General features: G+C 47.0%; 1 protein-coding gene and 1 non-coding gene across 2 annotated transcripts in view; one reads left to right on the top strand and one right to left on the bottom strand.

The window, feature by feature from the left end:
* The window catches only part of LOC148144182 (uncharacterized), a gene marked incomplete at its 5' end in the record, with an annotated part of 303,554 nt that overhangs the window by 145,909 nt on the left and 130,350 nt on the right, over nt 1-27,295 (bottom strand). The window contains 2 exon segments of the mRNA XM_087975306.1: nt 1,000-1,194; nt 11,053-11,063. Coding sequence (XP_087831432.1) covers nt 1,000-1,194; nt 11,053-11,063 — 206 coding nt within the window.
* On the top strand, nt 19,209-19,298 carry trnap-ugg (transfer RNA proline (anticodon UGG)). The gene is given in 2 exon segments: nt 19,209-19,244; nt 19,263-19,298. It is a non-coding gene; the product is annotated as a tRNA-Pro (tRNA).

Below are 27,295 nucleotides of genomic sequence, written 5' to 3' on the forward strand. Positions count from 1 at the left end.
CCAAACAAACTTGTTGGATTATAACCTGGTGTTGTGTGATTTTTAACTTTACCTACCCCAGTCCAACACCGGCACCTCCACACCGTTTCCCGTGAACACAGCCGCTGCTGCCAGTAAACTATACAATGCTGATGAAACGGTGCAGTACCTGCACTTCTGAAAAATTTACAATTTCTAATGATACTAGCTACTTATTCACTGCTCCATCTGATACATGACATTGGAAACTTAGTGCAGGAGGCTGAAATGAAATGAGCAGCTTTAAAACAAAAAACCTCTTGGAGCTCAAAGCCTTCAATGAGAGTCTGAGCCCGGCGATAAGTTCAGGTAACCTTTATTGTGACCCAACGTTGTTACAGCTTCAGATCCCCCCAGCAAAAAGGTGTAGAAAAAGTAGCTGCTTTTTAAATAGCTTAAGGTCAAAGCGTGCACCCCCACCCCACACCACCTCACCTTCTTTACTCTGGTCACCACCGACTTGTCAGTTTGTAATTGGATCCTTGGTACAGCCTTAACTGTAGGAAGTATTGCCTCACTCAGCAATTTCAACCCATACCCTGTAAACAAGTAAGTCTTTCCCCACTGAATGACTGGTGGCAGTGGTGGGCAATGAAGAGTCAACCATGCTGTTGTGGGTCTGGAGTTACGTGTAGGCCAGACCGGGTAAAGGATGCAGCTGGGACAACTGAGTGAATCCTTCCCCACAACAGCAGTTTCCTTTCCTAAAAAGGGATGTGAGTGAATCAGATGGGTGATGTCCCCCAAACAATCATTTCTTCATTAGGTTCTGAACTCCAGATTTCTGACCAAAATCCAATTCCACCATCTGCCACAGCGGGATTCAAACCTGGCAGTCCCCGGAACTGGGTTGATAGTCCAGTCAATAAGGCAATTGGCTATCCTTCCTTTAATCCCCCTGCGATGGCACATGAACTCGCTGGTGCCTCCGCAGATGGGAAGCATGGGTAAAGCCCTTCTCACACAGAGCAGGTGAACTGCCTCTCCCCTGTGTGCAGCTGCCGGTGGGCCAGCAGGATGGAAGAATTGCTGAAGGCCTTCCCACACTCAGTGCAGACGAACGGCCTCTCTCCGGTGTGCCCCTGCCTGTGGGTCAGCAGGGTGGAGCCCTGGGTAAAGCCCTTCCCACACTCGGGGCAGCTGAAGGGCCTCTCCCCTGTGTGGACCCGCTGGTGCCTCACCAGGTCAGAGGAATTGCTGAAGGCCTTCCCGCATTCGGGGCAGCAGATGGGCCTCTCCCTGGTGTGGACCCGGTGGTGCCTCACAAGGTCGGAGGCATAGCTGAAGCCCTTTCCGCACTCGGGGCAGGTGAATGGCCTCTCCCCAGTATGACTGCGCTGATGAGTCTCCAGGATAGAAGGGACACGGAAGCCTTTTCCGCAGACGCCAAACTTCCACGGTTTCTGCACGGGGCGGGATCCATTGGGTTTCTCCATGGCCGAAGCTTCAGCTGCATACAAAAGCATGTACAGCCCCTCCCTGACGTGAATTCCTCTTTCCAGGCCGTATAATTGCTTCAGGTTCCACAATCAGTGCGCTGCAACAGTAGGGTCTCTCATCCATTCCCATTGATGCTGAAGACGTGCTCCAACAGGAATCAAAAGGCTTTGCTCCTTCTCACAGACTCATAGTTGAAAATTGTTGCAGTCCTGATGGATTGAGTGACGTCGGACATTGATGTCGAAGTGAGGACTGCAGAAGCTGGAGAGTCAGAGTTGAACAGTGCGGCGCTGGAAAAGTACAACTGGTCCGGCAGCATCCGAGGAGCAGGAAAGTTGATATTTCAGGCATCAGCCCTTCATCTGTTGATTTTGAAACTTCCATCTTCAGATCATCAAATGCTTTGTAAAAAGAAAGAGATTACAAAAGTCATGACTGTCAGTGCAAGGTAGAAATTCAGAACAAGCAATTCTACTTTCTGCAGAACATTCTTTTCTTTTGTTATTCCACACTGAAAATTGAAAGCACCATCCCACTCTCTCTCCCCCTCTGTTCTCACACCTCTCTAACTAATTCTCCTGAAGGTGTTGATTCAGGATCTTACAGGGGCAGAACAGCAAAAACTTCAAGACTGACACCTCTCTGAATTTTGGATAACTCCACTGCTGAGAGTGAGCAGGTCTGATTTTGGGAAGCTCAAAAAATAATGTCAGTTCAGGGTGAAGCTGCAATGCAAGTTCTTGAGGATCAACCAGACATGAAATCCCTGGAAAGCACAGAGCAAAATGAGACATCAAAGGCATTAACACCGACACCAGGGAGAAACTGAACATACAGATGTGGCAAGCCAGAGTCAGAGATATACAACATGGAAACAGTCCAACTCGTCGATGCCAACCAGATATTCTAAATTAGTCTAGACCCATTTGCCAGCATTTGGCCCATATCCCTCTCAACCCTTCCATTTTATATTTCCATCCAGATGCCTTTCAAATGTCATAATTGTACAAGCATCCACCATTTCCTCTGGCAGCTCATTCCTTACACGTACCACTCTCTTAATGATAGTGAATTTAGCACAGTGAATCCATCTTACCCATAGTAGGCGGCACGGTGGCACAGTGGTTAGCACTGCTGCCTCGCAGCGCCAGAGACCCGGGTTCAATTCCCGCCTCAGGCGACTGACTGTGTGGAGTTTGCACGTTCTCCCCGTGTCTGCATGGGTTTCCTCCGGGTGCTCCGGTTTCCTCCCACACTCCAAAGATGTGCAAGTCAGGTGAATTGGCCATGCTAAATTGCCCGTAGTGTTAGGTAAAGGGGTAAATGTAGGGGTATGGGTGGGTTACGCTTCGGCGGGTCGGTGTGGACTTGTTGGGCCGAAGGGCCTGTTTCCACACTGTAAGTAATCTAATCTAAATCTAAAAAATAGTGCCCAGGGGTGTGTAGGTTAAGTTAGCACAGCCAATCCACCCCACCCTGCACATCCCTCCCCAATATGGGTAACTGAACACTGCCAATCCACCTGAACCCATCCAAAACAGAACACTATGGGTCATTTAACATGGTGTATCCACCCCAACCTGGACAAAGTTACATATAACACAATACCAGGTTACAGTCCAACAAGTTTATTTCGAAGCACCGGCTTTCGGAGTGCTGCATCTTATTCAGTTGGTTGTGGAGTACAAGATCATAAGACACAAAATTTATGGAAAAACATTACAGTGTCCTGCCACTGAAATTATATACTGAACAAACCTGGATTGTTAAGTCATTCATCTTTTAGAATGGGTTGCAGGTATCAATAATATGCAAGTCCCAGAACTTCCTGTCAGGCTCCTTCTCGAGATAACTTCAGGTTTTAAGAAAAGGTGACATCTCAGCTCAGATAATGCATGGAAGGAGTGAGGTCAGAGTCTGTCTGTATCCTAATCTTGAGTCAGCCCGCTTCGATTTGCAAAGTGAAATTTACAAAATATTACATGTATTGGCTGCCTGCATTGACTGCCAGCACATTGTGCATTTAGAGTTATACAGTCATAGATGGACAGCATGAAAACAGACCCTTCAGTCCAACTCATCCATGATGACCAGATATCCCAACCCAATCAAGTCCCACCTGCCAGCAAATTGCCTATATCCCTCCAAACTCCTTCCTATTGACATGCCCATCCAGACTAGCCTCCACCACTTCCTCTGGTGGCTCATTCCATACACATACCACTCCCTGAGTGAAGAAGTTGCCTCTGAGGTCTCTTTCACCCTAAACCTATGCCCTCTAGTTCTGGACTCCCCCACTTCAGGGTAAAGACTTTGTCCATTTATCGTATCCAAGCCCCTCATGATTTTATCAATATCTGCACGATCACCCCTTAGCCTCTGACGGTCCAGGGAAAACAGCCCTAGCCAATTCAACCTCTCCCTATAGATCAAATCTTCCAATCCTAGCAACATCCTTGTAAATCTTTTCTGAACCCTTTCAAGTTTCACAACATCTTTCTGATAGGAAGGAGACCAGAATTGCATGTAATATTCCAACAGTGGCCTAACCAATGTCCTGTGCAGCCGCAACATGACCTCCCAATTCCTGTACTCAATACTCTGACCATTAAAGGAAAGCAGACCAAATGCCTTCTTCACTATCCAATCACGATCCTATTCTTCACTACCTGCGACTCCACTTTCAAGGAGCGATGAAACTGCACTCCAAGACCTCTTTGTTCAGCAACACTCTCTAGGACCTTACTATTAAGTGTATAAGTACTTCTAAGATTTGCTTTCCCAAAATGCAGCACCTCACATTTATCTGAATTAAACTCCATCTGCCACTTCTCAGCCCATTGGCCCATCTGATCAAGATCTCGTTGTAATCTGAGGTACCTTCTTCGCTGTCCACTACACCTCCAATTTTAGTGTCATCAGCAAACTTATAGCTATACCTCTTCTGCTCACATCCAAATCATTTATATAAATGATGTAAAGTAGTGGACCCAGCACAGATCCTTGTGGCACTCGACTGGTCACAGGCCTCCTGTCTGAAAAAACAACCCTCCATCACCACCTTCTACCTTTGAGCCAGTTCTGTATCCAAATGGCAAGTTGTCCCTGTATTCCATGAGATCTAACCTTGCTCACCAGTCTCCCATGGGGAAACTTGTCGAACACCTTACTGAAGTCTATATAGATCACATCTATTCTCTGCCCTCATCAGTTCCCTTCGTTAGTTCTTCAAAAAAACTCATTCAAGTTTGTGAGACATGATTTCCCACACATAAAGCCATGTTGACTATCCCTAATCAGTCCTAGCCTTTCCAATACATGTACATCTTGTCCCTCAGTTGGATTCCCTCCAACAACACCGACGTCTGGCTCACTGGTCTATAGTTCCGTGGCTTGTCTTTACCACCTTTCTTTAACAGTGGCACAACGTTAATCAACCTCCAGTCTTCCGACACCTCACCTGTGACTATCAATGATACAAGTATCTCAGCAAGAGCCCCAGTAATCACTTCTCTAGATTCCCACAGAGTTCTAGGGTACACTTGATCAGGTCCTGGGAACTTATCCACTTTTATTCATTTCAAGGCATCCAGCACTTGCTCCTCTGTAATATGGACATTTTTCAAGATGTCACCATCTATTTCCCTACATTCTATATCTTCCATGTTCTTTTCCACAGTAAACTCTGATGCAAAATACCCGTTTAGTATCTCCCCCACCTCCAGCGGTTCCACATAAAGGCCACCTTAATGATCTTTGAGGGGCCCTATTCTCTCCCTACTTATTCTTTTGTCCTTAATGTATTAGTAAAAATCCTTTGGATTCTCCTTACCTCTAGTTGCCAAAGCTATCTCATGTCCCCTGTTTTCCCCTCCTGATTTCTCTCTTAAGTATACTCCCAGTCCCTTTATACTGTAAGGCTTCACTCGATCTGCCCTGTCTGTACCTGACATTCCTTCATTTTCTGAACCAAACCCTCAATTTCTCCAGTCATCCAGCATTCCCTATACCTACCAGCCTTTCCTTTCACCCTAACAAGAATATATTTTCTCTGGACTCTAGTTATCACAGTTCTGAAGGCTTCCCATTTTCCAGCCGTCCCTTTACCTGCAAACATTGGCACACAATCAGCTTTTGAAAGTTCTTGCCTAACACCGTCAAATTTGTCCTTCCTCCAATTTAGAATTTTTGAGCAAAATAGAATGTATCTGCAAATGTAATGCTGCAAATACAAATTCATCCCCATGGAGAGTGTGGTTCTATGTGTGTAATAGAGAAACCCTGTTTCCATGCTGTTTATCCATATGTCTATTTGATAACAGATGCTTTATTTTTGTTGGTGCAAGTATGGTTGTAAATCATAGCTGGATATTAATAGTTAGATGAAAGGGAGAGAGAATTCCTCAGGTAGAGCACTATCAGAATCCTGGGAGACCCCTACTTCAGATTTACTTGGACTGGTTGACAGTCTGGGAGATTATGGATTGGGTCTCGATTAAATAAATGTTTTATTTTTCCTGAACGTGTAAAAGGGGGCGTTAAAGCTTCAGCAGAAATCCAGCAGAGCTGAGAACAGACCAACATCTTACTCTGTGGGAATAGGGATATCAACAGAGCACAGAGAAATCCGGACCTGAAATCCAAGCTGACACCAGACTACCCTGTGATCAGTGCTTTGATGAGCAGCACCAACCCTCTCCCTTTACTGAGCTTCCCATTTGACTAGCCCCTCGATATTCAGGATCCAGTCCTTGCCATCCTGAAGCCATGTCCCTGTAAGGAGTCTCAGATCATAATTATTCTCTTCAATGTGTTCAGTCAATTCATTCACTGTTACAATGCAGCTTACATTCAGTTTTTAGTTTCAGTTTTTCTGATCTTCTGAATCCAGTTTTGATTGCTGGTATATTTACTCTCCTTGTCCCTTTCTATCATTCTCTGATGTTCATTTCCACATCACGACATTGTTCACCAGCCTTGATTTGGATTGGCCAGGCTAAATTTCCCATAGTGTTCAGGGATGTGCAGGTTAGTTGGGTTAGCCATGGGAAATGCAGAGTTATAGGTTCATTGTAATAGAAGCAGGAGTCAGCCATTTGGCCCGTCCTGCCTGCTCTGCCATTCATTAAGATTATGGCTGATCTATCCATCATTTCAGCTCCTCCTCCCTGCAATGTCCCAACTATCCTTAATTCCCCAATTATGCAGAAACCCATCTAATTGTGTCTTGAATATACTTAACGAAGCTGCCTTCTCTGCTTCCGTGGGCAGAGACTTCCATAGTTTCACTACTCTTCAGGAAAAGCAGTTCCTCCTCATCTCTGTCCTAAATCTATTTCCCCTAATCTTGGGGCCTAGTCTCATCTACCAGCAGAAATGACTGGATAGGGTAGGGTTTCATCCCCACAGTGCAATGAATTCCCACTTTCCACCAAATCCCAGATGTACTCACTCACTCATTCAGTTGCTGTCTCACAAATGGAAGATTTCATTGTAACTTCTTCGGCTCTGAGTAAGGGCAAAACATTTTTGAAAGCTGCTCTGAAAGTCCAGTCTTCACAACAACACTTCTGCTTTCACTGAAGATGATTAAAGTCATACAGCACAGAAACAGACCCTTTGGCCCAACTCATCCGTGCCAACTATATATCACAAACTAATCTAGTCCTATTTGCCAGCATTTGACTCATCCCTCTAAATCCTTCCTATTCAAGTACCTATCCAGTGGCTTTTAAATGTTGTCATTGTACCAGCCTCCCCACTTCCTCTGGCAGTTCATTCCATACAAGTTCCACCTTCTGTCTAAAAATATGTTGCCCCTCAGGTCCCTTTCCCTACTCACCTTAAACTTCTTCCCCTTTAGTTCTGGACTCCCCTACCATGGAGAAAAGACCTTGGGTATTCACCCTATCCATGCCCCTTATAAATTTCTTTAAAGGTTACCACTCAGCCTCTGATGCTCCAAAGAAAATATCTCCCTGGCCTGTTCAGCCCCTTCCTGCAGCTCAAACCCTCCAAATCTGGCAACAGCCTTCTCAATATTTTCTGACCCCTCTCAAAGTTTCATAACATCTTTCCTACATCAGAGAGACCAGAATTGAATGCAGTATTCCAAAAATGGCCTAACCAATGTGCTGTACAGCCGCAAAATGATCTCCCAGTTCCTATACTGAATGCTCTGGCCAATAAAGGAAAGCATACCAAACACCTTGTTCACTATACTGTCTATGTAAGACTCCACCTTCAAGAAACTATGAACCTGCACTCCAAGGTCTCTTTATTCTGCGACACTCCCCTTAACTGGATTGCTGGACCAAAATGCAACATCTCACATTTCTCTGAATTAAACCCCATCTGCTACGCCTTGGCCCATCCAATCAATTCTAATTTATGCTAAACTCTCTTTCCTCTGTTATTCCCTAGAAGCTGAAAATCTCTGTCCCACATACTCTCCCTCCATTCTCTCATTGCTGAACCTAATCCCTGCTGTACCTCATCCTGAAGGGTCTGTTTCATGCTGATTAACAGGCCCACACTCAGAGGGATCTAATGGAAACATACAGAATACTGAATGGCCTGGACAGAGTAGACTTTCAGAAGATGTTTCCATTGGTAGGAGAGACTAGGACCGGAGGGCACAACCTTCGAGTAAAGGGAAGGCGTTTTAGAACGCAGATAAGGAGATACTTCTTCAGTGAAAGAGTGGTGAATCTATGGAATTCATTTCTACAGAAGGTTGCAGAGGCCAGGTCACTGAGGATATTTAAGACTGAGGTAGATAGGTTCCTGAGTATCATGGGGATGGAGAGTTCCAGGGAGAGCGCAGGAGAATGGGGTTGAGAAACCTATCAGCCACGATTGAATAGTATGAACAGACCTGATGGGCTGAATGGCCTAATTTCTGCTCCTATGTCTTATGGTCTCTTGCTGTCCTGGTCACAGTGAGAGAATTGGGAGCAGGAGTTGGCCATTTGGTCTTTCGAGCCTGCACAAGCATTGAACAGATCATAATTGAATATGGATCTACTTACATCTAGGTGAATAGGCTGGAACTTTTTCACTGGATCATAGGAGGGTGAGAGGTGACCTTATTGAGGTTTATAAAATCACGAGGAGCATAGATGAGGTCAATATCAGCTGTTGTTTCAAGAATAGGGAGCAATCTTTTTTAAGGTGAGAGGAGAAAAATTTTAAAAAGACATGAGGAGCACATTTTTCGTTTAAGAGCGTGGAGTGTGTGTCAAATGAACGTCCAGAGGAATTAGTGAATGCAGGTACAGTAACAACATTTAAAATAAATTTGAATAAGTGCACAAATAGAAAAGTTTCAGAAGGATATGGGCCAAACATTGGCAGGTGGGACTAGTTTAGTTTGTGAATATAGTCAGCATGGACTAGTTGGACTGAAGGGTCTGTTTCTGTGCTGTATGACTCTGTAACTGTTCTATACTGGTCTTAAAACCATTTTCTTGCCTTCCCCCAAAACCATCCACTTCTTTGTTCATCAAAGTCAAATGAACTCAGCCTTGAATACATTCAATGACCGGCCTAACTGCTGAAAGACATCCACACTTCTGAACTCAATTCCTCTTGCTAATATATCACTTGCTTTGCTCATTGCTTGCTGCACCTGTCTGACAACTGGCAGTAACTGGTTTCGAAGGACGCTGAGGCCCCTTTGTCCATCCACACATCTTTCCTGATGAAGAGCTCGTGCCCGAAACGTCGACTCTCCTCCTCAGTTGCTGCCTTACCTGCTGTGGTTTGCCAGCGCCACACTTTTCAACTCTGATCTCCAGCATCTCACTTTCGCCACATCTCAACATATCACTACATAAACAATGCACCTCCTTTCTGCTTTTTTTTTTTACATACATCAAAGGCTATACCTTTACATTGTGGCACTGCGTTTGCAAAGTGAGACACAGATCTGGATCAACTTTTCCAGAGTCTGCCCCCTCCCTCGATTCACTCTTTCCTTTCATTTGTAACAAATCAGTAATTGAACCCCAGAATGAAAAGAAAATGGAAAACGTGTTGACAGAAACACTATTATACTCACAAATTTTAGACAGAGGAAGGAATTTATAGTTTGGGGTGAGGTTTAATCTTCATTCAGTGACAAAAGAGCAGCATCAGCGGCTTCAGAGCTCACGGTTCAACTTCCGCATTTCGACAACGGCCGACTCTGATTGGCAGGAGGACCAGACTCCTTCGGGTCCTCCAAGGTTCTCCATTGGTCCATGGAAAGGAGCTCGTGCGCCTTTTCTGCGGACACCCAGGAGTATGCGCAGTACTTTGCTGACACCGACAGACATGCGCAGTGCTAACTGACACCGCGGAGCATGCTCAGTATGCTCTGTCACGATGCTGGTGTTAACTGACAAATTTTAGAGTTAAAAATCACAAAACACCTGGTTATAGTCCAACAGGTTTATTTGGAAGCACAGGTTTTTGGAGCGCTGCTCCTTCATTAGGCGGTTGTGGAGTATAACATGGTAACACAGAATTTATGATCTTCTGATCTTATACTCCACAACCGCGTGATGAAGGAGCAGCGCTCCGAAAGCTAAGTGTTTCTAAACAAGCCGTTTGGACTGTAACCTGGTGTTGTGTGATTATTAACTTTGTACACCCCAGTCCAACACGGGCACCTCCAGATCATGACAAATTTCAAGTGTCCAAATGGGAATACGAGAGAAAAATGCCAACGCCATTTTTTTTTGCCGAAATGTTTTTTTTCCCCGTGCCTCGACGTTTTATTCCTTTTGCATTTTGTCTGGCTGCTCAACGTTCCTGCCTTTACCCCAAGGTAGAGGTGTTTCAAAACTAGAGGGTACAGGTTTAGGGTGAGGAGGAAAGATTTGAAGAGATTCAAAAGACTCGGCATAGAACATTCACCCCCTACAGGGCGAAAGTGACGACTGCAGATGCTGGAGATTAGGGTCGAGAGTGTGAGCTGGAAAAACACAGCAGGTCAGGCAGCGTGCGAGGAGCAGGAGAATCGACGTTTCCGGCAAAACCCTTCATCAGGAAATAGCTAAGTGGAATTGCAGAGCTGTAGCATAATCGAGTGGGTCTGGATGGGATGCTGCTGGGAAGGTCGGTGTGAATGGCCTGTAGGGATGATATGATTCCACTGCCTTAGCCACGCGTATATTGAGAAATGATTGCCCCAAGTCTGCTGTGGGAGGAGTGGGTTCGTTCGGGGGACACTGATACCAGTTCTGGGGAAGGTAGGATTGTGCTGTCTCTCTCTTCACACTCTGCCCCTCCGTCCATTTTCTCCCCACCCACTGCCCCCTGCCCATTTTCTCTCCTCACACTGCACCCCCATTCTCTCCCCATAACCCTCTGAACACCAGTCCTTCTCTACCCCCAACCTCTGTTCCCCTCTCCATTTCTCTCCCTTCTCCACCCCCACCAGCGCCCATCCCCCTCCTTTCTGGTGCCTCAGCCCTCTTTGATCGCTGTATCAAGCCCTTTTAAGGAGAGAGAGAGAATAGGTGGTGACGATTCTACCTGGGAAACAGGGTGTGCGAGAAATGACTGATTTTTAAAATTGAGAATAGCTAAAATCGTATATTCAGAAACGTTGTTAAAGTCTGGAAGAATTTTCTTTTTTTAAAAAAACAAACAAGCTGTAGAAACCTTTCTGAAACTTGCATTAATATATGCACAGTTCGGCCACAACCAAGGACAGGCTGTAGGAGTGAATGAGTGAATAAAAGACAAGTCCCACCTCGCCCATGAGGAGAAAGTGAGAACTGTAGATGCTGGAGATCAGAGTCGAGAGTGTGGTGTTGAAAAAGCACAGCAGGTCAGGCAGCATCCAAGGAGCAGGAGAATCAACGTTTCAGACATAAGCCCTTCACCTTGCCCTCTCCAGTGTGTGTTGTGAAACTGCTTAATCATTTCCAGTGGCCAAGCAAAGGCTGATAACAAGTTTGGAACACACGAGAATGACCTCAGCTGAGACCTTGGATTCATGTCTCACTACAGGAGACCCAGCTACACAATACACACACAAACTCTCTCTCTCTCTCTCTCTCTCACACACACACACACACACACAAAACACATACACACACACACACATACTCAAGTACTCACACGGTCGTGCAGACCCTCTCTGATAGACAGGCTCTCTCTCAGACACACATTGATACACCCCTCACACTCACATCCATGCACACACCTTCTCACACAATTATACTCCATCACACGCACACTTTACCCAGCATGCACACGCACACACACAGACGCTCTGTCTCATGCATGCACTCGCACATCGAAGTCTTTGGGGTGAATTGCATTTGCAGGATTATATATTTGGAAATAGAACCAGTCTGACTCAAGACTGGGATACAGAAAGACTCTAACCTCACAGCTCTCATGCGTTGTCTGAGCTGAGGTGTCACTTCCCTTTATAAAACATTAAGTTACCTGGAAATATGACTAAAAAGAAGTTCTGGCATTTACAGATTAATGAACCGAAATCTGCAACCCATTTTAAAAGATGAAAGACTTAACAGGTTTCTTCAATATATCATTTATGTTGCATGACACTATAATCTTTTGCTATACATTCTGTGTCTTACCATCCTACTCAACAGCTACCTGATGAAGGAACAGCGCTCCAAAACCTAGTGCTTCCAAAAAAACCTGTTGGACTATACCCTGGTGTTTGTGTCATTTTAAAACTTTGTTTCCAGTGAATACAGCCCACACCTCCCACTGTTGCCAGCAAACTTTGCAATGCCAATGAAACAATAAACCTGCAGTCCTGAAAAATTTACAATTTCGAACAATACTAGCTACTCATTCACTGCTCCTTCTGAGACACGACATTGGAAACTCGGTGCTGGTGGCTGAAAGAAATGAGAAGCTGTTGGATCTCACAGCTTTCAATGAGAGTTTAAGACTGGCGGTAAGTTCAGGTAACCTTTACTGCGACCCAACTTTGTTCCAGCTTCAGATCTCCACATCACAAGGCGTACAAAAAGTAGCTTTTCTTTAAAAAAAAGCACCTCAAGCTCAAAGTGCACACACTCCCTCCCCCCACCACACTTTCTTTATTATTGGTCAGTTAGTTGTCCCTTTGTAACTGGATCCTTCGTACAGCCGGGTAAAGCATGCAGCTTGGACGACTGAGTGAATCCTTTCCCGCAACGGCAGTTTCCATCACTGAAAAGGACATGAGTGAATCAGGTGGGTTTTTGCCCTCTGAAAATGCTTTCATCCTTAGATTCTGAAGTCCAGACGACTGACCGAATCCCAATTCTGCCATCTGCCGCGACGGGATTCGGACCTGAGAGTCCCCAGAGCGGGGTTGTTAGCGGCGCTCGGTCATCGCTCCTTCCATCCCCTTGCGATGGCACGTGAACGTGCTGGTGCCTCCCCAGGTGGGAGGAGCAAGTGAAGCTCTTCCGGCACTGACAGCAGGTGAACGGCCTCTCTCCGGTGTGGACCCACTGGTGGGTCAGCAGTGCAGCTGACTGAGTGAACCCTCTCCTGCACATGGGGCACGTGAATGGCTTATCTCACTTGTGGACCCACTCGTGCGTCTCCAGATGGCTGATCCGACTGAAGCCCTTCCTGCACACCGAGCAGGTGAATGGCGTCTCCCCGCTGTGAATACGTCTGTGGGTTTCCAGCAGGGATGGGGAAGGGAATCCTTTCCCTCAGTCCCCACATTTCCACAGTTTCCCTGTTGGGGGAGCTTTCCTTGTGTTGGTCTGTGTTTGAAATTACAATCAGAACGGGGACATAGTCTATCCCCACCGTGAGGGGTGAGATTTTGATTCCCCAAGCTGAGTAAATGGTGTGAAGCACTTTTCACAGTCAGCGCACTGAATCTCCCTCACTCGGTGTCTCAGTATTCTTCCTGCCGCACCAGTGTCCAAAATCTTTCAAGCAAACAAAAGCAAACATGTCTTCTTGATTGGAATGGCTGCTGATATTCAAGTCCCAATGAATCAAGTGGCTCTGTCAGAAGTTGATGTATCATTTGTTTTCAGATTTCTTTCGGCACGTCTTCCTGCAAAGGAAAATTACAAAATAAGTGATCACTGGCAGTACACTTAAACGAACATAACATAGGTGGCAGTTCCTGTAGTTTGCCAGATGCCTGCTGATCACATAATACCCAGCACACAGAAACCTGAAATCCCTCATGCAGCCAGATAGACTTAGGTGTGTTTAGAGGAAAACTTCATTCAAATCTAATCTAAACTATTCTTAAACTAAATACGTGTGCATATATATCAATATGCCAATCCTTTCAATGCGGCTCACTTCCATGAGAAACTACACTTTTAATTGTGAACATGAGGAAAAAAGCAACCATTTTCCAGGGTGCAAACTGCATACGTGCCAAACTGAGGGAATACACAAGGAAAATAACTAAAAGAGAGATATAAAGTATTTGAGCATCTTTGCAGAATCTGCTCCCTCTCTGGATTCACTCCAGTTGCTACAAGTAAACCTCCCTGGGGGTCAGGCAGCCCTGCATCGGGAAGCACTGGGATGGTCAACTACGACCAGTTTACATGGAGAACACATCTCCACATGAAACAGCCTCGAGGCAAACTTCCCTTCCTTCCACTTAAAGTTCAAGACCCCTCAAAGCGAAATTCCCCAGGTAAGTTCGGAAGAATTTCTTCCAGTTGTTCACTAATCATTTGTATGAGCACTTTGTTAAAGTTTGAATATTGCGAGTTTTGAAAATTAGTGATTCTGAGCGAAATCATAGTTCGAAAAACAGAATGTGGGAATTTAGACAGAGTTTATTTTTGCACATCGACGATAGGTCTGTACAACAGCATATGACACAACAGCAGTGAAGATCTTTTGACGTCATTCTCAAACGTGCCTGCCACACGCCAGATGAAAAGCTGAATACTTCTCTGGAAAAACTGCCGAGCAATGCAGGAGAATGGCACAACGCGTGCGTGTTGGGACCATAAACCAAAAGAGAAACCATTCTCTCCTATTCATTCAACGTCGTCTTTAGCAGCTTTCCCGTATAACGGCGCTCTGTTCTGCACCTTGCCTTCTCATCCGCTTCACAAAAAAGCTTCGACATAAATATTTCACAATGATATACTGGCCCAATGTGCACAGTTGAGGTGACAACCTCTGAGTGGTCTCCTGTTCTCTGCATCCTATGTTGAGGAGGGCAACGCTTGTCACTGGCCACTCGGGTGTCAGAGAGAAGTTTTGAAACAGTGGAGGGAGCCCGGTTCCTGGGGACGGGACAAACAGCAGCAGGGAGACAGATTAGAAGCAGCTGCTCTGGAAACTCTTCGTCACTTACAATTCTTAGAGCAATGTCAAATGTATTTCACACTAAGCAAGTCTCAGCTGGCTCAAGAGATGTGTGGTAGGTTGGGGAATATCCGCTGTTTGGCTTGTTGGTCTCGGGACATGATTCTCAAGTAGAGTCTTTAACTGTTCAGACTTGTGCGCGGTCCTGGATTCAAATCCCAGACGAGGCTGCGTCTCTTCACTTCATTTGTGCAAAAATGCCCCATTAATTTTCTCAAAAAGCATCTTCGTGAAACGAGGTTAGGCTGCCTGGAGTACGAATGACTGAGAAAACAGGGAAGTGAAATGGTTGGAGATCGCGTTGAACAGGTTGACGTGAGTGGTGTGGTGTTTGAGAAATGTCAGCAATAAAGGTAGATTGAAATATTGGGCCAGCTCTCCTCGGAGAACCGAAGTTTTCCAAGTCAGTAGTGGCCTAGAAACAGGAAATAATGCTGTGAAAATGCTCCCATGCCTGAAAGGATCTGTAGTGATTCGGCAGAGCGTTAAAGTCACGAGGACGAGCGAATGCTGTAGACGAGGTTGCGGCAAATGTGCAGGTTAAGTGCTGCTTCACCTGGAAGGTATGTTCGAGTATGGAAGGATATTCAGGAGGGAGCGGGTAAATTGTACTTCTGAGTGAAATCACGGTTCGTAAAAACAGAATGTGGCAAGTTAGACAGAGTTAATATTTGCTTGTCGGCGATATGTCTGCCGGTGCGTGATGGGAGCATAACCCAGAAGGGAAACCATCTTTCCTATTCACTCAATGTCGTCTTTAGCAGCATTCCCGTATAACGGCGCACGGTTGTGCACCTCGCCTTCTCATCTGCTTCCCAAAAAACTTCGACATAAATATTTCACGTTGATATACAGGCCCAGTATGCACAGTTTAGATGACACTCTCGTGGAGGTCTGCGGGGTCTTCTCCTGTTCTCTGTACCCTATGTTGAGGAGGGCAATGCTTGTCACTGGTCACTCCGGTGTCAGAGAAAAGTTTAGAAAGAAAACGGTTTAATTTTCTGCCAGTAGAGAGGGCCCTGTTCCTGGGGACGGGCAAACGGCAGCTGAGAGACAGAATGAGAAGCAGCTGTTCATAGAGTCATAGAGATGTACAGCATGGAAACAGACCCTTCGGTCCAAACCCGTCCATGCCGACCAGATATCCCACCCCAATCTAGTCCCACCTGCCAGCACCCGGCCCATATCCCTCCAAACCCTTCCTATTCATATATCCAACCAAACGCCTCTTAAATGTTGCAATTGTACCAGCCTCCGCCACTTTCTCTGGCAGCTCATTCCATGCACGCACCACCCTCTGCGTGAAAATGTTGCCCCTTAGGTCTCTTTTATATCTTTTCCCTCTCACCCTAAATCTATGCCCTCTAGTTCTTGACTCCCCGACCCCAGGGAAAAGACTTTGCCTATTTATCATATCCATGCCCCTCATAATTTTGTAAACCTCCATAAAGTCACCCTTCAGCCTCCGACGTTGCAGAGAAAACAGCCCCAGTCTGTTCAATGTCAACAATACTTCACTCTGAGCAAGACTCAGCTGGTTTAAGAGGTAGCGTGGGGGTGTCTTGCTGTCTGGCTCGTTGGTCTAGGGGTATGATTCTCGCTTTGGGTTTTCGTCGACGCAGATTTGCAAGAGATCCCGGACGAGCCCGCGTTTCATGACTTGTGCAAAAGTGCCTCTTCCATTTTCTCAAAAAGCACCTTCGTTAAACGAGGTTGGGCTCCCTGGCGTACCAATGGGACAGAAAGCAGCGAAGTGAAATGATTGGAGATAGCGTTGAATAGGTTGACGTGAGTGTTGCGGTGTTTGAGGGATGTCAGCGATGAGGGTGGGTTGGAAATTTGGGACAGCTCTCTTCGGAGAACAGAAGTTTGAAATCTGGCCCGATTGAAGCTTTCCAAGTTACGCGAAGTCGAGACAGAGAAAGTAATGTAGTCAAAATGCTCCCACGCCTGAAAGGATCGGCAACGATTCGGCGGAGATTTAAAGTCATGAGGAAAAGAACCAAAAGTGACATCAGGGAGAACGCTTTCGTACAGGGAGTGGTTGGGGTCAGTAAATTCCTAACTGACACTGACAAAGAGGCAGATTCATGAGACGCAAACGGGAATCCGGTGGTCATGTTTAAAGTAACAATGTGCAGAATTACATGGAGAAGGCAAGAGAATGATACGAATAGAGACCCACGTTTACTTACTGTGTCGACCCAGCAGAGCGAAGGTGGGCCGCATGGCGTCTATTCAGAGTGAAATCACAGTTCGACCAACAGAATGTGGGAAGTTAGAAAAAGTTTATATTTACACAGCCTCCATACGTCTGCGCAACACCATATAAGACGACAGCAATGGAGATCTTTGACAACAGTCTCGTCAGACGAAAGGCTAAAGGGACCTGTGGAAAACGGCGCCGTGCGTAAGAGCAGAGTGGCGCAGCGGGAGCGTGCTGGGCTCATAACCCAGAGGTCGATAGATCGAAACCATCCTCTGCTATTGTTCAGTGTCTCCTTGAGCGACTTTCCATTGCGATGGGACTCCGTTCGGCATCTTGCCTTTCAAAAGACTGTCTGAATGGCCCCTATCATACCATATCGTTTGGCGAAACTCACACCGTTCAAGTGACCGGCTTTTGGAGGTCTGAGTAGTCTTCTCCTGTTCTTCGTTGGTTTCCTATGAACTGAACCGCAAAACCATTTCTCTGAGATGCCAATGAACTGATAAAGTTGAAACGCATGCCTTGTGGTTTCGTGCCTTCCCTGCAGTAATTCGCCACGCCGGTTCCGACGTGAATGACAAGCAGATGTTCTGGAAACTCTTTGCTGCTTGCAATTCTTGGAGCAAAGTGGAATGTATTTCACACTGAGCAAGTTTCAGCTGGCTCAGAGTCTCCAGTGTACATTGCTCTCTTTCCCGCCAGCTCAGAAGAGAACAATAGGAGGGACAAAGGAGTGAACAACGATCCGTGTGGGAGGGTGAATAACTGTTAATGGAGAGCGTTCGTGGCTAACAATAAGTAGTGTGTCGTAGCAGACTATGTGATAACAAGGGGCTCGTATGTGTGTGGTAGGGGTCAAGGATATGGGGGATTTCAGGCCCTAAAGTCGTGCAACTCGATCTTGAAGACCGGAGGGCTGTAGGGTTTTGAAGTGGAATATGAGGCGTTGTTCTTCCATCTGGAGCTGAGCTTTGCTGGAGCACTGCTGCAAGCCTGAGACAGAGATTTTGGCCAGGGAACAGGGTGGCGTGTTAAAGTGGCAGGAAAGCAGAAGCTCAGGTCCGTTTTTTGCGGGCAGAACCGAGGTGTTCTGCGAAGCAGTCATCCAGATTATACTTCATGCTCGGTTGGGGACACGACACTATGAGCGGCGAATGCAGGAGACTAGGTTGCGGCAAATGTGCAGGTGAAGTGCTGCTTCACCTGGAAGATATGTTCGAGCCTGGAAGGATATTCAGGAGGGAGCAGGTAAATTGTGCTTCTGAGTGAAATCACGGTTCGTAAAAACAGAATGTGACAATTTAGACAGAGTTAATATTTGCTTGTGGGCGATATGTCTGCCGGTGCGTGATGGGAGCATAACCCAGAAGGGAAACCATCTTTCCTATTCACTCAATGTTGTCTTTAGCAGCTTGTTGTGCACCTCGCCTTCTCATCTGCTTCCCAAAAATCTTCGACGTAAATATTTCACATTGATATACTGGCCCAAAATGCACAGTTGAGATGACACACTCGTGGAGGTCTGCGGGGTCTTCTCTTGTTCTCTGTACCCTGTGTTGAGGAGGGTAATGCTTGTCACTGGTCACTCCGGTGTCAGAGAAAAGTTTAGAAAGAAAACGGTTTAATTTTCTGCCAGTAGAGAGGGCCCTGTTCCTGGGGACGGGCAAACGGCAGCTCAGAGACAGAATGAGAAGCAGCTGTTCATAGAGTCATAGAGATGTACAGCATGGAAACAGACCCTTCGGTCCAAACCCGTCCATGCCGACCAGATATCCCACCCCAATCTAGTCCCACCTGCCAGCACCCGGCCCATATACCTCCAAACCCTTCCTATTCATATATCCATCCAAACGCCACTTAAATGTTGCAATTGTACCAGCCTCAGCCACTTTCTCTGGCAGCTCATTCCATGCACGCACTACCCTCTGCGTGAAAATGTTGCCGCTTAGGTCTCTTTTATATCTTTCCCCTCTCACCCTAAATCTATGCCCTCTAGTTCTTGACTCCCCGACCCCAGGGAAAAGACTTTGCCTATTTATCCTATCCATGCCCCTCATAATTTTGTAAACCTCCATAAAGTCACCCTTCAGCCTCCGACGTTGCAGAGAAAACAGCCCCAGCCTGTTCAATGTCAACTATACTTCACTCTGAGCAAGTTTCAGCTGGTTCAAGAGGTAGAGCGGGGGGTGGGGCGGGAGCTCGCTTGCTGTCTGGCTCGTTGGTCTAGGGGTATGATTCTCGCTTTGGGTCTTCGTCGACGCAGATTTGCGAGAGATCCCGGGTTCAAATCCCGGACGAGCCCACGTTTTATGACTTGTGCAAAAGTGCCTCTTCCATTTTCTCAAAAAGCACCTTCGTTAAACGAGGTTGGGCTCCCTGGCGTACCAATGGGACAGAAAGCAGCGAAGTGAAATGATTGGAGATAGCGTTGAATAGGTTGACGTGAGTGTTGCGGTGTTTGAGGGATGTCAGCGATGAGGGTGGGTTGGAAATTTGGGACAGCTCTCTTCGGAGAACAGAAGTTTGAAATCTGGCCCGATTGAAGCTTTCCAAGTTACGCGAAGTCGAGACAGAGAAAGTAATGTAGTCAAAATGCTCCCACGCCTGAAAGGATCGGCAACGATTCGGCGGAGATTTAAAGTCATGAGGAAAAGAACCAAAAGTGACATCAGGGAGAACGCTTTCGTACAGGGAGTGGTTGGGGTCAGTAAATTCCTAACTGACACTGACAAAGAGGCAGATTCATGAGACGCAAACGGGAATCCGGTGGTCATGTTTAAAGTAACAATGTGCAGAATTACATGGAGAAGGCAAGAGAATGATACGAATAGAGACCCACGTTTACTTACTGTGTCGACCCAGCAGAGCGAAGGTGGGCCGCATGGCGTCTATTCAGAGTGAAATCACAGTTCGACCAACAGAATGTGGGAAGTTAGAAAAAGTTTATATTTACACAGCCTCCATACGTCTGCGCAACACCATATAAGACGACAGCAGTGGAGATCTTTGACAACAGTCTCGTCAGACGAAAGGCTAAAGGCACCTGTGGAAAACGGCGCCGTGCGTAAGAGCAGAGTGGCGCAGCGGGAGCGTGCTGGGCCCATAACCCAGAGGTCGATGGATCGAAACCATCCTCTGCTATTGTTCAGTGTCTTCTTGAGCGACTTTCCATTGCGATGGGACTCCGTTCGGCATCTTGCCTTTCAAAAGACTCCCTGACTGTCTGAATGCCCCGTATCATACCATATCGTTTGGCGAAACTCACACCGTTCAAGTGACCGGCTTTTGGAGGTCTGAGTCGTCTTCTCCTGTTCTTCGTTGGTTTCCTATGAACTGAACCGCAAAACCATTTCTCTGAGATGCCAATGAACTGATAAAGTTGAAACGCATGCCTTGTGGTTTCGTGCCTTCCCTGCAGTAATTCGCCACGCCGGTTCCGACGTGAATGACAAGCAGATGTTCTGGAAACTCTTTGCTGCTTGCAATTCTTGGAGCAAAGTGGAATGTATTTCACACTGAGCAAGTTTCAGCTGGCTCAGAGTCTCCTGTGTACATTGCTCTCTTTCCCGCCAGCTCAGAGAGAGAACAATAGGAGGGACAAAGGAGTGAACAACGATCCGTGTGGGAGGGTGAATAACTGTTAATGGAGAGCGTTCGTGGCTAACAATAAGTAGTGTGTCGTAGCAGACTATGTGATAACAAGGGGCTCGTATGTGTGTGGTAGGGGTCAAGGATATGGGGGATTTCAGGACCTAAAGTCGTGCAACTCGATCTTGAAGACCGGAGGGCTGTAGGGTTTTGAAGTGGAATATGAGGCGTTGTTCTTCCATCTGGAGCTGAGCTTTGCTGGAGCACTGCTGCAAGCCTGAGACAGAGATTTTGGCCAGGGAACAGGGTGGCGTGTTAAAGTGGCAGGAAAGCAGAATCTCAGGGCCTCTATTTGCGGGCAGAACCGAGATGTTCTGCGAAGCAGTCACCCAGTTTATACTTCATGCTCTGTTGGGGAAACGACACTATGATAAGCGAATGCAGTAGACTAGGTTGCGGCAAATGTGCAGGTGAAGTGCTGCTTCACCTGGAAGATATGTTCGAGCCTGGAAGGATATTCAGGAGGGAGCAGGTAAATTGTGCTTCTGAGTGAAATCACGGTTCGTAAAAACAGAATGTGGCAATTTAGACCGAGTTAATATTTGCTTGTGGGCGATATGTCTGCCGGTGCGTGATGGGAGCATAACCCAGAAGGGAAACCATCTTTCCTATTCACTCAATGTTGTCTTTAGCAGCTTGTTGTGCACCTCGCCTTCTCATCTGCTTTCCAAAAATCTTCGACGTAAATATTTCACATTGATATACTGGCCCAAAATGCACAGTTGAGATGACACACTCGTGGAGGACTGCGGGGTCTTCTCCTGTTCTCTGTACCCTATGTTGAGGAGGGTAATGCTTGTCACTCCGGTGTCAGAGAAAAGTTTAGAAAGAAAACGGTTTAATTTTCTGCCAGTAGAGAGGGCCCTGTTCCTGGGGACGGGCAAACGGCAGCTCAGAGACAGAATGAGAAGCAGCTGTTCATAGAGTCATAGAGATGTACAGCATGGAAACAGACCCTTCGGTCCAACCCGTCCATGCCGACCAGATATCCCACCCCAATCTAGTCCCACCTGCCAGCACCCGGCCCATATACCTCCAAACCCTTCCTATTCATATATCCATCCAAACGCCACTTAAATGTTGCATTTGTACCAGCCTCCGCCACTTTCTCTGGCAGCTCATTCCATGCACGCACTGCCCTCTGCGTGAAAATGTTGCCGCTTAGGTCTCTTTTATATCTTTCCCCTCTCACCCTAAATCTATGCCCTCTAGTTCTTGATTCCCCGACCCCAGGGAAAAGACTTTGCCTATTTATCCTATCCATGCCCCTCATAATTTTGTAAACCTCCATAAAGTCACCCTTCAGCCTCCGACGTTGCAGAGAAAACAGCCCCAGCCTGTTCAATGTCAACTATACTTCACTCTGAGCAAGACTCAGCTGGTTCAAGAGGTAGAGCGGGGGTGGGGTGGAAGCGCGCTTGATGTCTGGCTCGTTGGTCTAGGGGTATGATTCTCGCTTTGGGTCTTCGTCGACGCAGATTTGCGAGAGGTCCCGGGTTCAAATCGCGGACGAGCCCGCGTTTTATGCCTTGTGCAAAAGTGCCTCTTCCATTTTCTCAAAAAGTACGTTCGTTAAACGAGGTTGGGCTCCCTGGAGAACCAATGGGACAGAAAGCAGCGAAGTGTAATGATTGGAGATAGCGTTGAATAGGTTGACGTGAGTGTTGCGGTGTTTGAGGGATGTCAGCGATGAGGGTGGATTGGAAATTTGGGACAGCTCTCTTCGGAGAACCGAAGTTTGAAATCTGGCCCCATTGAAGCTTTCCAAGTTACGCGAAGTCGAGACAGAGAAAGTAATGTAGTCAAAATGCTCCCACGCCTGAAAGGATCGGCAACGATTCGGCGGAGATTTAAAGTCATGAGGAAAAGAACCAAAAGTGACATTAGGGCGAACGCTTTCGTACAGGGAGTGATTGGGATCAGTAAATCCCTAACTGACACTGACAAAGAGGCAGATTCATGAGACGCAAACGGGAATCCGGTGGTCATGTTTAAAGTAACAATGCGCAGAATTACATGGAGAAGGCAAGAGAATGATACGAATAGAGACCCACGTTTACTTACTGTGTCGACCCAGCAGAGCGAAGGTGGGCCGCATGGCGTCTATTCAGAGTGAAATCACAGTTCGACCAACAGAATGTGGGAAGTTAGAAAAAGTTTATATTTACACAGCCTCCATACGTCTGCGCAACACCATATAAGACGACAGCAGTGGAGATCTTTGACAACAGTCTCGTCAGACGAAAGGCTGAAGGGACCTGTGGAAAACGGCGCTGCCCGTACAAGCGGAGTGGCGCAGCGGGAGCGTGCTGGCCCATAACCCAGAGGTCGATGGATCAAAACCATCCTCTGCTATTGTTCACTGTCTCCTTGAGCGACTTGCCTTTGCGATGGGACTCCGTTCGGCATCTTGCCTTTCAAAAGACTTCCTGACTGTCTGAATGCCCCGTATCATACCATATAGTATGGCGAAACTCACACCGTTCAAGTGACCGGCTTTTGGAGGTCTGAGTAGTCTTCTCCTGTTCTTCGTTGGTTTCCTATGAACTGAACCGCAAAACCACTTCTCTGAGATGCCAATGAGCTGATAAAGTTGAAACGCATGCCTTGTGGTTTCGTGCCTTCCCTGCAGTAATTCGCCACGCCGGTTCCGACGTGAATGACAAGCAGATGTTCTGGAAACTCTTTGCTGCTTGCAATTCTTGGAGCAAAGTGGAATGTATTTCACACTGAGCAAGTTTCAGCTGGTTCAGAGTCTCCAGTGTACATTGCTCTCTTTCCCGCCAGCTCAGAGAGAGAACAATAGGAGGGACAAAGGAATGAATAACGATCCGTGTGGGAGGGTGAATAACTGTTAATGGAGAGCGTTCGTGGCTAACAATAAGTAGTGTGTCGTAGCAGACTATGTGATAACAAGGGGCTCGTATGTGTGTGGTAGGGGTCAAGGATATGGGGGATTTCAGGCCCTAAAGTCGTGCAACTCGATCTTGAAGACCGGAGGGCTGTAGGGTTTTGAAGTGAAATATGAGGCGTTGTTCTTCCATCTGGAGCTGAGCTTTGCTGGAGCACTGCTGCAAGCCTGAGACAGAGATTTTGGCCAGGGAACAGGGTGGCGTGTTAAAGTGGCAGGTAAGCAGAAGCTCAGGTCCGTTTTTTGCGGGCAGAACCGAGGTGTTCTGCGAAGCAGTCATCCAGATTATACTTCATGCTCGGTTGGCGACACGACACTATGAGCGGCGAATGCAGGAGACGAGGTTGCGGCAAATGTGCAGGTGAAGTGCTGCTTCACCTGGAAGATATATTCGAGCCTGGAAGGATATTCAGTAGGGAGCGGGTAAATTGTGCTTCTGAGTGAAATCACGGTTCGTAAAAACAGAATGTGGCAATTTAGACCGAGTTAATATTTGCTTGTGGGCGATATGTCTGCCGGTGCGTGATGGGAGCATAACCCAGAAGGGAAACCATCTTTCCTATTCACTCAATGTTGTCTTTAGCAGCTTGTTGTGCACCTCGCCTTCTCATCTGCTTTCCAAAAATCTTCGACGTAAATATTTCACATTGATATACTGGCCCAAAATGCACAGTTGAGATGACACACTCGTGGAGGTCTGCGGGGTCTTCTCCTGTTCTCTGTACCCTATGTTGAGGAGGGCAATGCTTGTCACTGGTCACTCCGGTGTCAGAGAAAAGTTTAGAAAGAAAAAGGTTTAATTTTCTGCCAGTAGAGAGGGCCCGGTTCCTGGGGACGGGCAAACGGCAGCTCAGAGACAGAATGAGAAGCAGCTGTTCATAGAGTCATAGAGATGTACAGCATGGAAACAGACCCTTCGGTCCAACCCGTCCATGCCGACCAGATATCCCACCCCAATCTAGTCCCACCTGCCAGCACCCGGCCCATATACCTCCAAACCCTTCCTATTCATATATCCATCCAAACGCCACTTAAATGTTGCATTTGTACCAGCCTCCGCCACTTTCTCTGGCAGCTCATTCCATGCACGCACTACCCTCTGCATGAAAATGTTGCCGCTTAGGTCTCTTTTATATCTTTCCCCTCTCACCCTAAATCTATGCCCTCTAGTTCACTCAATGTTGTCTTTAGCAGCTTGTTGTGCACCTCGCCTTCTCATCTGCTTCCCAAAAAACTTCGACGTAAATATTTCACATTGATATACTGGCCCAATGTGCACAGTTGAGATGACACACTCGTGGAGGTCTGCGGGGTATTCTCCTGTTCTCTGTCCCCTATGTTGAGGAGGGCAATGCTTGTCACTGGTCACTCTGGTGTCAGCTGATAAAGCTGAAACGCATGCCTTGTGGTTTCCTACCTTCCCTGCAGTAATTCGCCACGCCGGTTCGTACGTGAATGACAACATGATCAGCATGTCAGTAACTGTGTCACCATTCAGACACAGTCCCTTAGTATTCGGACAGATATCACTGATTGTGAATCACCTCAGAAAGAGACAAGTGGCAGAGAGTCGCCGTGGACACGATGGGCTGGACCGCCTCTGTCGGCGGGAGAACGATGGTACGTGTTTATGCCGTCCCGCTGCCTGTCTATGGGACAGAGAGGCTGTGGGAGCGACAATGGTTCATTTAACCGTCCCTTCCGTGTTGGACTGCCTGCAGTCCCGCAGCTCAGGGCCGTGGGGATGACTCTCAGTGAGTGAAGGTTTCACTCGGATTCTCTTCATCTGGGGCACTTGGGCTCAGATGTTAACTGCTGCGCGGTCGCAGCGATGAAAGCGATGCCCACTTTGCGAAAGATTTTCTGTAAGATTGCTGCGTGAAGACGAATTTTGAACACCAAGTAGACTGCACAACAATGTACTCATATGAATCTATTTGAGGGAAGAGTCCTCGGTGTCCATTTCTCTCTGCCCCGCCAGCACAGCATCTTTCTATCTCTCCGATAACAGACGTTTGGAGGAAATTCACAATCAAAGTTACTCACTTCCCACTCATTAGATTACTTACAGTGTGGAAACAGGCCCTTCGGCCCAACAAGTCCACACTGACCCGCCGAAGCCCAACTCACCCATACCCCTATATTTACCCCTTACCTAACACTACGGGGAATTTAGCATGGCCAATTCACCTGACCTGCACATCTTTGGACTGTGGGAAGAAACCGGAGCACCCGGAGGAAACCCACGCAGACACGGTGAGAACCTGCAAACTCCACACAGTCAGTCGCCTGAGGCGGGAATTTAACCCAGGTCTCTAGCGCTGTGAGGCAGCAGTGCTAACCACTGTGCCACCGTGCCGCCCACAAAGTGTAAGTGATACCTCTCACCCCAAGGGATTGGAAGTTAAAAAGCAGAAGAGCGAATGGACTCTTCCCTCCCTCCAGAAAAGCGGACAAGTAGAAACAAATTGGTTTAATTATCCGCCAGTGGAGATAGCCCAGTTCCTGGGGATGAGACAAACATCAGCGCCCCGGGGACAGCATGACAAGCAGATGTTCTGGAAACACTTTGCTGCTTGCAATTCTTGGAGCAATGTGGAGTGTATTTCACACCGAGCAAGTTTCAGCTGGCTCAGAGTCTCTAGTGTACATTGTTCTCTGAGTTTATATTTGCACATCGGCGACATGTCTGCACAACAGCACATGACACTACAGCAGTGAAGATCTTTTGACGTCATTCTCGAACATGCAAGTCGCACGCCAGATGGAAAGCTGAATACTTCTCTGGAAAAGCTACCGTGCAATGCAGGAGAATGGCACAACGGGTGCATGCTGGGATCATAACCCAGAAGCGAAACCATTTTCTCCGACTCACTTAATGTCTTTAGTAGCTTTCCCGTATAACGGCGCTCTGTTCTTTTCCTTGCCATGTCATTTGTTTCCCAAAACTTCGGGTATCTGAGCTCAATATATCACATCGATCCACAAGTCAAATTTACACAGTTGCGCTGGCACCCTTGTGGAGCTCTGAGTTGTCTTGTCCTGTTCTCTGTCGGTGTGTCCTGATCTCGTGTGAAACCTCTGCTCTCAGATGGCAATGAACCGGTGAAGTTGAAACACATGACTTGCTGTTTTAGTCCATTGCCCGCAGTAAAGAAACCAACGATGTAACAAAAGACTTCCTGCAGGATTGTTGTGTTAAGACAAATTCTGAACACCAAGCAGGCTGCACAAAAATGTACCCATATCAATTTACCTGAGGGAAGAGTCTCCGGTGTCCATTTCTCTCTGTCCCGACAGCACAGCATCTTTCTATCTCTCCGTTAACAGGACCTTTGGAACAAGTTCAAAGTTGCCCATTTCCTACGCATGACTGTAACTGACTTCTCCTGCCTCACGGAATAGTGTGAGAGAGCAGAAGAGTGAATGGGCTCTGCCTTCCACCAGCACAGCTTGCAAGTAGAAACGAAATGGTTCAATTATCCACCAGTGGAGACAGCCCGAATCCTGGGGACGGGACAAACAGCAGCGTCCTGGGAGCAGGGAGACAGATTGAGAAGCAGATGTTCTTGAAACACTTCCCTACTTGCAATTCTGGGAGCAATGCACAATGTATTTCGTACTGAGCAAGTCTCAGCTGCTTCCGGAGGTGGCTGCACCCATGGCTGGTGGCTCGTTAGTCTGGGATATGATTCTAGCTTTGGGTCTTCGAGCATATGCAGCCGTGTGAGAATTCCCGG

Source organism: Chiloscyllium plagiosum, unplaced genomic scaffold (assembly GCF_037043375.1).
Source record: "Chiloscyllium plagiosum isolate Xiang-an unplaced genomic scaffold, Cpla_swu_hap1 HiC_scaffold_27, whole genome shotgun sequence".
Taxonomy (NCBI): Eukaryota; Metazoa; Chordata; class Chondrichthyes; order Orectolobiformes; family Hemiscylliidae; genus Chiloscyllium; species Chiloscyllium plagiosum.